This window comes from Melanostigma gelatinosum, assembly GCF_949748355.1.
Source record: "Melanostigma gelatinosum genome assembly, chromosome: 9".
In the NCBI taxonomy this organism is placed as follows: Eukaryota; Metazoa; Chordata; class Actinopteri; order Perciformes; family Zoarcidae; genus Melanostigma; species Melanostigma gelatinosum.
Window position 1 is genome coordinate 2,460,261 of NC_136642.1, and position 13,671 is coordinate 2,473,931.

At 41.8% G+C, this 13,671-nt stretch overlaps 1 protein-coding gene and 1 long non-coding RNA gene across 3 annotated transcripts; one reads left to right on the plus strand and one right to left on the minus strand.

Moving 5' to 3' along the window:
* Positions 1-6,855: 6,855 nt before the first annotated feature.
* Positions 6,856-8,467, minus strand: LOC306782211. Its single transcript, XR_013772257.1, has 3 exons — positions 8,379-8,467; positions 8,177-8,235; positions 6,856-7,054 (listed from the first exon to the last, which is right to left on the minus strand). It is a non-coding gene; the product is annotated as an uncharacterized lncRNA (long non-coding RNA).
* A 1-nt stretch (position 8,468) lies between these two features.
* On the plus strand, positions 8,469-12,522 carry LOC306782207 (sorcin-like). Of its 2 annotated transcripts, none has more exons than XM_079275452.1 (5): positions 8,469-8,662; positions 10,234-10,284; positions 10,392-10,461; positions 10,963-11,006; positions 11,884-12,522. In XM_079275452.1, the coding sequence occupies exons 1-5, from the start codon at positions 8,618-8,620 to the stop codon at positions 12,043-12,045; spliced, it is 372 nt and encodes a 123-aa protein (XP_079131578.1). In that variant the 5' UTR covers positions 8,469-8,617; the 3' UTR covers positions 12,046-12,522. The 2 variants fall into 2 exon arrangements, with proteins under 2 accessions (XP_079131578.1, XP_079131577.1); XM_079275451.1 differs by having other exon boundaries at positions 11,881-12,519.
* Positions 12,523-13,671: the final 1,149 nt, after the last annotated feature.

The window sequence follows — 13,671 nt, forward strand, 5'->3', positions numbered from 1 at the left end:
GGTTCCTCTTATGGAAGCCCATTGGTCCAAGTCAAAGATGCAGGCGTAGCGTGTTTGTACACGTATGACACCTGGGTGGAGCCTGGACAAATCCGTCCACACTGGCCCGTCCCAGAAGGCGTGGTCATCTGTCAGTGTGTGGTGGAATGTTGTCGACTGCGGGGGGGAGAAGTGGAAACGTCTAGGGCGTTGTCTCTTTCCTGTATCTCACTCGTCTGTTGTTCTTCCTTTAACTAAAATGGCGGCCTATCCCTTGTGACGCAGTTAAGTCAGTAATCTCCCTCTTGCTTCTCCCTTGCGTGTACTGTGTGTATTGCGTGAGTGGTTATTAAAGCTGCATATAAGCTATTTTATCCCTACTAATTGCAAACAGTAGAAGGTGTAAACTATTACACCTTAAAAGAAATAATTTTCTCAACACCAGTACAAACAAAAGAAGATCCCGTATTTAAATATTCAGGTCCTGGACCGAGAGGGCGGGGCTAAAGGAACCACAGTCCTGTGGTTCCAAACCACAGGACTGTGTACAAACATCTGGCGCTGCAGATGTTTGCTTCCGTTTGATGATGAGCCTCCAGTGTGCTCTTATCTTACAGTTGACTTGTTTACTGTACGTGTTGTCTGTTACCAAGAGAAGAGAAGAATCGTATCTTATATTCCAGATCACCTCAGAAGAGTTTCATTCCAAACATCGACACTGAAACGTGAGATTAAAATAACTAACGTCAAACATCCTGAGGACGATGTCAATTAATATTCATGACTTTTAAACGACGCGTAAAGAGACAGTTCACCCTAAAATGTATCAATCTATAATCAATCACGTTCACAGGTTGATTTGGTAGATTTGGCGTCAAATCAATCATTTTTACTCTTCTAAGCAGAAAATTTAGATTTTATTATTTTACACTTTTGGGATGAAAATACTGATTTAATTTTGTGTCACACGATGAATCTTAAACAGTTAAACAGCAAATAATCCGTTGTTTTGCTCCGAGACGAAATAATAATCACTCAACGAACTATTTGCTAATTCAGGTTTTGCTCCAATTATGTGACTTTTTAAATCGAGATGTGAGGAATGAAACTCTTCAGTCAGCAGGAAGAGAAACTACAGTCGCCTTCTTCGAGCGATCACATGACCCACACGTCACATGACTCACATGGAAAGTGTAGGAGAAGAAGCTGTAGTGCTGCAGCATAAAGGAGGCGGAGGGGCGGCCATGTTGGCTGGAGCTGGTGAGATTACGCAAGAGTTCAAGGCACGAGGATTTATCCTTGATAAAATAACTGCTCTATCTCAAATACGAAATATTGTCCATGCCCAAGTGCTTGTGTATTTTCTTGTTTCAGGGATGAGAGTTTGACAACCGAACAGCGCTGCATGGATCCAGTCTTGTTGTCTGTTGAACACTAGTTAAAGGCAGGATTGTACAGTACAGGATTGTACAGTTGACGACCAACGAAAACCTCCGACGTCTCCTGGTGAACTCTGTGGAGAAAACATGATCCGTTAGCGGTGGCGACTGAACTGTTTTCAGGTGTAACTGAACACTGAACAATAAAAGCAGAAACATACGCCAGTGACTTGAACATGCAGCTCGTTATGGAGAAAGTGTTCTAAGTCAGTGCAAGAGACGGATGAGGTAGATCTGATTGTTTAAAGACTAAGCAGACAGATTTAATTCAACAATGCCGTGATATTAGTGTTATATAATATAGTAAACCATTCTCGTTGACTTTGTGCTGAAAAAGTTCTGTTGACTTACTCAGAACCTGAATCTTGCTGTTTGAAAACCAGAGGGAAATCCATGGACCTGTCACTCTTCATGGACACACATGACGGTTCAGGAGAATCTGCTCTCTTCTGCTCGGTCCTAAAAAAAATGGTGGAAGTATATGAAGCTTCATGACTGAATGACTGAATGAATTCATGTTTTTTATGGCTCTGGAGCTTTAGCAGAAATCCACAGCGGACATGCTAATCTTTGGCTTCGTGCTCAGCATGCAGTGTTTCACAAACGTAGACTTTACTTGGGCGGGCCACCCAGGTATATAAACAGCATTCACATTTTTGTATCTAGCCGAGAGAACGACGCCATCGAATGGCTCGTGGACGAGTAGTGGCAGGTCACCGGATGGAGAGCTTCGGTGCATCATATTCAGGACTAAGCAAACTGATTTAATATAGTTATACCCCTTAATTCATACAGAAACAGTTCTGTTGACTGACTTAGAAATTGATTCTTGCCGTTTGAAAACCAGAGGGAAATCCATGGACATGCCACTCTTCATGGACACACAGGTTGGTGCAGGAGAATCTGCTCTTTCCTGCTCAGTCCTGTAGAAAAGGCAGGTGGAAGCATATGAAGCGTAATGACTGTGAAGAAGTTTTAGTCATTCTGCATCTGAGTTCAAGAATACAAACGAACAAAAACACTGAACTATAGAGTGGTCTCGTGTGACGTCACAGTTTTAGCTGTCGGCCATGTTGGAGTACACACAAAGCCACTGGCATGCACGGCTAAGTCGCATAACCTATCGGTGGTGAACTTTTGTGCTGTCTTTGGTTGTGGCAGCAGAGCTGTTAGACAAGAAATCATTCTTTGGTTTGCCAGCGGTCATTACACATCAAGGAAATGACACGAAGGAGCTATCCAAGCGACGTCACGAGAAATGGCTGTCACGCATCTCTCGAGATATAAAGGAATGGAATTTGGCGTACACTAGAGCAGTGATTCTTAACCATAGGGCCGCGGCCCATGATTGGGCCGCGAGCGCCACCTAGAGGGCTGCGAAAAACTTTCAGTTTTGCACCTGTGGGCCGCGGGACCGCATAGGTTATCAATTGAAGACACCAGAGATATCACTGTTATCCATGAGACGCTCAGTTACAATACAGCTTCCCACCACCTGGTGGCGGTAATGCGTCAGTCAGTTGTTTAACAAGCTGCAATAAGCAGAAGAAGACACTCAGCTAGCCGCTAGCCTGTAGCGAAAGTTATGGATCAGTTATTAAAAAGAAAAAATGAAGACGACAGTGGTGCCATACCCCCCAAAAGTCTAAATGTGTGTGCAAGTACAACCCTGACTTTCTTAAGTACGGCTTTGTGAACGGAGGCAACGAGGCAGAGCCGAGGGCTCAGTGTGTGGAATGTGAGCTAATGCTATCAAACGAAGCACTGAGGCCTTCAAAAATAAAGCGACACGTAGCGACGAAACATCCAACGCTCGTGGGAAAGTCTGTTGGGCTTCTTGTTGTGTATGCAGGTTTACATACACATGATAATAAATGTCTTTGTGATCATCACATTCTATCATCTCATTTATTTAACAAGGGTTTTGCCTGTTCAACACCGGCATCCTCGATCCCCTCCCCTTCCGTTCCTACGGCTTGTTTGCGCAAATACGTCACAAAACATGTCCGTGTTTGGTGTCCCAGCATGCCCAAAATCCTCATCTTTGCAAAGAAATCATCGATTTTCTTTCATTTCTTATGGTTTCTCCACAAAAGGAGCCCACACACACTGTCCAAAGTCGCCATAACCGCTGCAAGTCGTATCTTGCAGCATTTCGACGGAAAAAGACACATTACAGACCCGACAACGTGCTAGCGGATGTTACCATGGAGCTAGTGGCTTCAGAAAACGCTAGTACTTATAGTACAAACCTTATCCTCCTCTTCCATAAACCGTCAACCAACGTTTGCGTAACTGAGCTATTCTCATTCTCGTTCGTGCGCTCGGTCGCAGCCATTAAGCGCAGCAAGTCCGCTACTCACACACCATGTCTTCGGCCATATATACATAGTTTTTGCAATTTGCAAAGGCTAATAATAAAAGGAAAATAATATAAAATCACAATATAAAGGGAGAAACACCTTTAGTGTGTCAGAATATCATGTGGTCACCATGTGTCCATTTGGGTCTCCAAATGTCCTTTTAGAGCTCCGCCTGGATCTCTTCATGAAGAAACTCTGTAGAATGGTCATACTTTCTCCAATCTTCTTCAAATTTGAGGCAGTTGTTCACTGATAGTGTAGTTACAGCCCTATACTGTCCTTTACCTGTACAGATACAGCCACCGGCAGTTATTTATACTGAAAGATACTTTTTTATTTTATGCGGACAAAAATCTTAAATTTTTACTGACTCCAAAGGCCCACTGCTCTGTTTCTGTATGACCTACAGGTTGTCTGACACGTTTGATGCATATAGTCAGAGTGGGCCCCGGCACACTTTGTACTTGAAAAGTTGGGCCCCGAGGTCAAAAAGGTTAAGAACCCCTGCACTAGAGTATGTGCGGATCACTTCATAAGTGGTCAGTGATTTTATTTAAAAATTCGTTTGTGAACAGTATTTAATAAAGGAAATTAAATTAAATTAAATTAAATTAAATTAAACTTGGACATGAGAAGGTTACCGAAGCTTCATCGGCCCGTGACAGCAGTCGGTACCAGAGACCGTCGAGCGTGTACAACAGGCGAAACACAGAGATGCAGCCTCAGCATTGCTTGATATGAGTTTAACGTCGGATCATGCATATGACAGCCCACCAGCAGCAGAGGATGAGGACGAGGATAAGAATAACCAAGCCAACCAGACAGACCTCGGTGGGGCCACGATTGCAGCAATGCAAGCTGAGATGCAGCGCCTACTCTCGGAAAATCTGAATTTGAAAAAGGAACTTTCCGATGAACGATCCATGTTTGATTCAGAATTTTTCGAAAATAATGATGAAAAAGTGAGATATTATTCTGGACTGCCGGACTTCTCAACCCTGCAAATTCTATACCATTTTATAGAACCACACATCCCATATTCTACTTGTGTAAGGACTGGGGGTGTTCACGAGATACGCGTAGATGTTGGCGTAGTTTACCGATGGAAGATAAGTAGGATCGGCACTGAAACCATCTGCACTCATCGTATAGGGATCCAAGTTACCAATAACCTTCAATTTGGCCAGGTAGCGAACCTTTGATGCACTATCCAGTGATTCAAAGTATGGTATTTTCGCCGCACTTCCTTGTTTACTCGCCGCCATGTAGGATCTGTATGTACTCCAACATGGCGGACAGACCTCATAACTAAGGAGATCGTGACGTCGGCGAGACCACTCTATTGTCAGAGGGAGCCAGCCTGTGGTGGTTTATTCATTGCATATGTTAGATCCTGGGGTACTTCTGGCCCGATACGGGGCTACTTACTGACTCAGCTCTCTATTAAAAGATTGTCGAGCTGGTGTTCTTGCGAGGGAACTCGCCTGGCTCTTCTAACTGCCGTTACTCCCGACGTCTACCCTGCTTCCTCCGGTCTGAGTGCACTCGGTCGAGGGGCCACCCTGACCCCGGGCGCTCCTACCGGTCGCGTCGGTTATGGCAGCTTCCCTCTTCTGGATCCGTGCTCTTGGTAAATGCCAGGTTAGGTTTTAACGGCTAGGATTACTTCTTTCTAAAACCGTAAGGGATTGTTAAGTGGATTCGGTCTCTAGGATAACCTTACAGAACTCAGTTGTTGGACATACAATGGATTTAACTTTTTACTGCCACGAGGAACTTTTACTACTTGAGCAAATGAATGCACTTGAGAAATTTACTTTAAATGCAGATTAGATATTTATTGCAGGTTATATTTAGTTAGTTTGCAAGGGTTAAGCTACAGCTCACATAAAATGTCACTACACTTGATTCGTTACGTTAATTTTCTTCTTCGATTATACTCATTAGTTTTAGATGCCGAGATGGTTCGGTTGGAGCTGGATGTCCAAAGGTGCGATGAAAAGGTTCTTTTGGAGTTGTTAGGAGTGAAGGTCTGGCCGGACCCTCGGTCCTCCTGCTCTGCAGCAGAGTCCGTTCAACAGTCCTCAAAACTCAGTACAAAGTCTTTCTAGGGCTGCTGCGTCTTCTCCGTTGTCCAGTTGGTAAAGGCGAGCAGCGGGGAGAGGTGATTCTCCGTCTTTCAATTTTTGTCCACGAACGGCGGTCTTCTTTCCGTGAACAGAGACGAAGTCCTCGGACGCGGCTGTCGAACGAGGTCCAGTGTTTCTCCATGGATGGCTCGGTCGGTGTCCCATCGTGAATTCCCGTCTTGCTGTTTGCAAGTTACTTCTTTTATCCATCATTTGGGCTGGTGTTCTGCCCCCTCCTGTCCAACACATGATCTCATCTCCCCACCCACTTGAGTGGGCGTTTGGTCCTGGACATGTCCAGACAAGTCCAGGCAAGTCCAGGCTTATCCTATATTATTCCTCTATGACTCATCTCTTGCAACAGTCTTTTCCTAACCACACCCATTAACATCTGTTCCTAACTTCACTCTTTTTGCTAACTCATCCTGACAAAACCCTTTTCCTACATCTCGGCTCCGGTCACCCAGAACATTTGTTAATCAGTTTTTACATTTGTTAAATCAGTTTAGTTAGTACACATTTGCTTATAAAATGATTATTGATCTCATCCTTAATCATTATTGTGCTTTGTGTCTTTTCTTCTCAACCATCATTATTTCCCCATCCCTTGAAGCAAACACCCTGCTTACTTCCTCTTTCTCCGTACTTTCTACACTCAGACTGCACTATACTCAGATACACTTATTATTATTATCAGGTTTACATTTGTTAAATCACTCTATGTATTAAACATTTGTTATGTAACAATCATACACTTTATCTTTCGATTACACTTTAACTATTGATTTCTGAGTATATGCTTTATGCTTTTTATATCCTGACCTTCCCCTGATCGTGTATGCATGTTTTCGAGGCAGCTCTGTGGGCTCAACTCTTCTTGACACACACATGCAGCTCTATGGGCGAACACAGGGGGTTGTCGTTGGTACAGAGGTTATTATAGTGGTATTAGTTTGTTACAGTACACATGACTTTGTTTTAAAAAAGAAGGAATGTGAAAGTGACATTTAAATCCTGTTTTTACAACAATGATTAAGAAATACACAATGAAAGTACATGAAAGTTTATGAGAAGACTTAAAGGGCCGGCGTGTCCCGTCGGATTGGTTTCTTCTTCTTCATATGCTCATGGTGACCTGGATAAACTAGAGACATATAGCCAGTGTTAGTGTACGACTCTCTTATCATAGATCAGTCATCCAGCAGCAAGATGATCAACTGGAGTCATGTTTGTGTCCACCTGATCAATGGAAGTGTAACAGTCACTGTCCTTTTAGCTCTAGTTTGGTCTCCACCAACGCTTTAGCTGCTAAATGTTCCATTTTATTTCACCAGCTGTAACCAGTCTCTAACTGCATCTGTCTGAGGTTTAAAGCAGGAAGTGTACAGTGGCTTCATCTCGTTTCCTGAAAACATAAACAAGAGGGTGAATATTGGACTTATATTAATCAGGTGGAACTCCAAAAACACGTTCCTCCACATGCAGGGTGTGCGAATAGTTTCCCGTGTCATTTTTAAGAGGTGATAATCATAAAGTCATAGTTTGCATCTGCTGCCCTAAAGTGTCCCGAAAACAAGTTATTTCCAGTTTAAGAGATGCATTTTCAAGATATGAAGAAAGACCCAACAGAGTTAAATAACTGTGCAGCTGCTTAACGTATCCTCACACAACGGTTCGTATGATATCTAAAGTTACTCCTCATTTTTACTGCGTTTTCCAACTCCAGCCAGCAACAATTTCTGCTCGTTACATTACATTGTTCTTTCTAACTTTCGTCTTTATGTGAAATAGTTTGTTACGTTGAGGAAAAGATGGTCAAATACTTAGTTATGTTTAGCCAACAAATCCACTTAGTTAGGTTTAGGAAAGGATCATTGTTTGGGTCAAACTACTGAAGCAGAGTTACTAAAGTACACAAGTTACGTGACAAATAAATCAACGTTGACTTCTCGTTTCACGGGGAACGAACTGCGCTCTCCTGGCTAAAGGTTCACTGTGAGTTGGACCCATCTGCCTTTTGCCTTTTGCCGTCTTTAGACTTCCTCGTTGTAGATTACAAACAAAGTGATTGTGTGGGACATTACGCCACGTTATTTTTCGCTGGATGAGTCCAGCCTCAGATGCATCTTTGTATAGTCACAAAACAAAGTCGTAACTATTTAGAAGAAGCAGCCAGTTCCTCCTGTGCAGTTATGATGGACTCGGCTGTGCTCGATAGAAGGAGCGACATCGAAGCTTTAGCACGTGAAAAGTAGTGAAAACTTACATCATCATACTGAAATGTGGCCGCTCCAGTCTGTGAATGGTCTCTTCTTCTGAATTGATCTGAAAAACAAGATTAAAAACTGTCGACTTGATGAACTGTTTGAATACGTTCATTGTTCATCACTGAGCATTTGTTCATGAAACAAACAAACGCTGACGGTCTCAGATTTCATGCGTTGTTGTAGTTTTTCCCGCCCACTCACCAGTCAGGGCTCGGAGTTTTGTGCAACAGCCCACGAACTCGTCGAACGAGATTCTGCCTCCGCTGCTGTGGCGCTTCATGATGATGTTCCAGGATAATTTACAAAACGTTATTATCGAACTCTTCTGCTTTTTGGGGGCGTTTGTGTTTGCTACGTGCATCAGCCACACCCTCCGGAGTTAAACGAGGTGTAACCGCGGTATTTTATCTTGTTTCACTGTAGTTACAATATATTTAGTTATGGCATATCAAGGAGGATACGGTGCTGCACCCGGTGGACACGCGGTAAGAAAGCGTTACAATGTAATTAATTATCGGTTTAAAGCTGAATACGACCACCGCCCCGTCAGCGACATCCTGTCTACAGAATGCGGAAGTCGGTCTGGATATCTCTCAGCAGGGCTTTAGCTCACAAACAAATGCAGAAAGCTGCAGGTGTATTCTCTGTGTAAAGGTGTACAATGGGAATTCATCCGTTAAATGTGTGAGCACGTGCTAGATATCTGCTGACGTGTTATTTAACTGCTTCCACATGTTTATGTCAAGCTTTTTAAACATGTTACCAGCTGGTGAAAGAAGTATTCAGATATTTTTTAGCGTTCCTGCAGTCTACAAATACTCTGTTACATGTCAAATGCATTCAAAATGTTACTCAAGTAAAAGTACAAAAGTACAAGTATAACGTTAAGTCAATTCATTCCTAAAGTAGAAACAGTAAAAAAGTACTCATTATGCAGAATGACCCATTACAGAATAATATTGTATTGTAGTTATTGATGCATTGCGTGCATGCGAGAGACTGTTCAATTCCAATAGGAATGGGTTGAGGAAGGGTTGGGTTTGTTCTCTCTGAGCCCAGAGTGAGGAACACCCTCTCACTAGATAATCATTGGCAGCCTCTTCTGAGTCAGCGCTGGTTAACGATGTAACGTGTAAAGGCAGCTGTTGATTATCTATGAGTGAGGAAGACCTTTTTTCTGATGAGACAACATTCATGAGGTTTGAGATAAGTTGAAGGACTCTAATGCTGCACAAACGACAGACGTTGGTCCCAGTTAGTTAACAGGAAAGATGTTAAAACACGATTACAGAAGGGCAGAGAAGAGCTTCCTCAACATCGTTTCATCATGTCAACTCACCTTCATCAGGTGATGGTGCAATGAGACAGTGTGCGGGAGTATATTCAGTGGTGTTCAAATCCTAAAGTATAAGTGGAAATACCACACTGTGAAAGTACTCCACTGCAAGTAAAAGTCCTGCATTCAAAACCTCACTTAAGTAGAAGTAATATGTACTTAAAATACTTTAAAGTATGCATTCAAACCCTTACTTCGGTAAAAGTAAATGGATATTATTTGCTAAATGTACCTTAAGTTTTAAATGTAAAAGTGTTGATTGATTAGTAAAATGTTCCCAGTCTGTGTTACCATTATGTTTCTGGACTCATGTTGCATTTTACTGCTGCACTTACTGCTCCTTCTTTATACTGTTGATCTACAGCAATGCATCATGTTCCAGAAGCTTTTTGAAAGATAAGCTTAAGAACTAGGTGTCGGATAAATCTAGTAAAAATGGAAATGCTCACGTTAAGTACATCACATTGTTGTACTTGAGTGAATGTACATAGCGATGTTCCACCACAGGTATATTGTATGTGGTGTATTCAAGTCTTAACATGTCTTTCGCTGCTTGTGATCTGGGTCTCCAGCAGCTCGAGTGGTACATTCTTAAAAACCAGTTTGAGTCTGAAATCAGGATTGATTTCCTGTCCTGTGTTTTACACACTTGAAGTGAGGACAACAAACCGATCGTCTACCACTAACCCGTCACTAACACTCACCCTAACTCTCTTGCAGACTATGCAGCAGGATCCTCTCTACGGGTATTTTGCCGCTGTAGCTGGACAGGTAACAATACTGATGTTTCTCTAGCTCTGCAGATTGATCTTTTTTTTGTATCTAACTGTACTCAAGTGTATTGTCCTTCCTTCTGTTTTCTTAAAAACATGTGACAGGATTCACAGATCTCAGCTGACGAGCTGCAGCCCTGCCTCACACAATCCGGCATCTCGGGCACATACAAACGTAAGAACGTTTATATTAAATATCCACTCAAAGCACAAACGCTCTGTAAGTCTGAGACACATATCAACGTGACGCTGCTGTATACAGTTAGTTTGTTTATTTTATATTTTTGACTTCCTGGTTTAACGTCTTCTAGGCTTTTCCTCACGAGATGAGAGTCAGAACAGCTTCAATAAGAAATGAAAATAAATGGTGAATGAATGACGCATTTCAGAATCTCTGCTTTTCATGTGTTTTTATGTTCCATCTTTAATCCTTAATGTTTTTGGTTAAATGTAACATTCTCACGGCTTCCACTGGTAACCCTGTGTTCAGTGCATATTGCTATGAATTGTGGGCATTTCCCTTTGGCAGAGTCTGCAGAAATACGCACTTACGGAAAGGGTTCATAAAGGGTTTCAAATGTCCGTGAGAGAGACTCCCGAGACACTCCTTTGACAGTGTGATTGGGCCAGTGTTTTTAGATTTGTGTTCACAATCTGTTGTTTTTGTTTTTTACAGCCTTCAGCATGGAGACCTGCAGACTGATGATCAGCATGCTGGATGTATCCTTCACCCATCGGCCAACAGGCCTTTGTTTTCCCTGACGACAGAATACAGACAGCACAGGTGTCAACATGAAATGAATGATGGCTGCTTTGGTTTCAGGTTCCTGGTGTTGTGCATGCTGGCTCACTGTCACCACTTGAATAGAACAAGTAGCAGATAAATATGAGTAACACCTGTGTGCATATTCAAAACCCCAGCAAGCCGGTTAAAGGTGCAACATCTGAGTTTCCTTTTGTTATTAAGCAGACAGCAACCGAGTGAAGTCGATGCTTCATGTGTTAAAGCTGCATTCTCTCTAATGTCCAGCAGGGGGCGACTCCTCTGGTTGTATAGAAGTCTATGAGAAAATGGCTCTACTTCTCTCTTGATTTATTCCCTCAGTAAACATTGTAAACATGAGTTTATGTCTCAATCGCTAGTTTCAAGTCTTCTTCCCTACAGCATGAACTCGAAGCTAACCGATGACTACATCCACACTTCTTAAATACATCCGTGTTATTAAGCTGTTCACACTATAATTGTGACACAATGAAGCACTCTTAAAGAAACAAGTATGCATCTTTAAATTTGCTTCATTTTTGATTGTGCACTCGATGACATTAAAGCAGCTTAGTTTGATATTCGTGCATGTCTCGTAACATTTCCTGCCTATGCAAATCAGTAGAATACATTTAATTTCTTTAAATACCACCAGCAGAGTAAACACGAGTGTATAAGTGTGTAATCTAGCTTCTTATCACACAGGTATCCCCTTGGTAAGATTGTCAGTGAGGAGCTACACATTTGCTCTGATGATGATATCTTGTTTGAGTGGTACAAACACAACTGGAGGAGTTTGTGTTGTGTCCTTGACCGACTGTGTTGTCTCAGAAGGACTTTTCCAACACCATGGGCTTCAACGAGTTCAAGGAACTGTGGCAGGTTCTGAACAGCTGGAAGTCCACCTTCATGTCCTACGACCGGGACCGCAGTGGGACGGTGGAGAGCAATGAGCTGCAGCATGCCTTAAACTCTATGGGTACTGGCAAACTTTGATTCGCCCTAAATCTCTCAAATCGAATCAGGAAACGGGTTTCATGTAAAATAAATGTTTTCTTTCCTCTAGTCTGAAAGAAGTGAAATAGACCAACATCTTTAAATAGACCAGTGCATGTAAAAACACATAAAAACACATTTTGTAGCTGTAGTATCTCGCCTTAGTCGGCATGTAAAAGCAGATATGTGCTGTGTAGCTGCCACGGTTAGCAGAGTAAAAACAGATATTTGGTCATTGCTCTCCGTGCACAACGTTAACGTCATTTCCGTTCCGTGTTCCGTGTTCCTGTGCAACGGCAAAATTCTTCCTCGTGTGTTTGTGGACATATAAGTAGCTCGATAGCGATGGGTTCTCTCTTAGAAAATAACATTGTGAAATAGAGAAGCCGACCTGCTGCACACAAGTGTACCTTCTTTCTTCTTCTTCTTCTTTTCTTTAGGTATACCTGCGGTTGACAAACAATGAATTGGTGCATTACCGCCACCAACTGGTATGGAGTGTGTATCAGGATAAAAAATAAAATAAAAAATAAAGAGAATGAATAATAAACAAAACAAAAAACAAAACAACTGGCTCATATTTTCTTAATAACATTCGTTTGTCCAACATATTGAAACATTTTGGACCTCGCGCTTCTTCCGGCTTGACAAACTGTCAATATCATGTCTCTTAGGGTACATCCCAAGTATATTAATTGCATCCCCGTTTCCCTCACTTGCATCCTTTCCTTGCGTCTTAGTCCCTCCCACCAGGGACACAGTTATCATCACTGTACTTGATAATAGTAACTAATAATACCAATAACTAATAAAGACACTCAGTATATACATATATATATACACACACACACACACACACACACACACACACACACACACATACACACATACATACATACATACATATATATATATATATATATATATATATATATATATATATATATATATATAAAGCTGTACTGTTCACTTGAAATTCAATTTGGAATATTTGGTGGAATAATCACAACAATTATATTAACAGAGATCCAGTAAGGAAAGAGGATGAGACATTTCCTCTAGCGCCACCCTCAGGACAAACTTTAGATTTCTAGCTCCACTACAGGTGAGACATGTCTAGTATAGTATGTGATATTTCATCAGAAACATTTGATTCTACATGTTCTCATTTAAAATCTCGCCACAAATAAAGCGTTTACTTTAACCAGATTGTGTAAAAACATTAAATTGTGAAACTATGAAGTCATGATTGATTCATCTGAGACCAACAGTCATGTGACAACAAATCAGAGAAACTTTGACTGAACTTCAGGAAGTGAACACAGAGCAGAGGAGACAGGAGACAAACAAGTTCAGTTGAAAGGGCTTCATGTACATTTATGAATGGAACGCACCTTAAACGTTGGTTTGTAGTCCGCCATTAAACTGAAGAAGAAGAAGAAGAAGAAGAAGAAGAACGCATTCTACATGTGAACATGTTACAGCGATGCTAAGGTTAGCTTGCTAGTGGCTAACAACAAAAAGCATTTGTCGAAATGGAAAAACGCGGAATTTGCGTTATAATTTCAAGATGTTAAGTTCCGCTCGACTTTGTCTGAACTAGCAGAAATAACGCAGCGTTAAAAA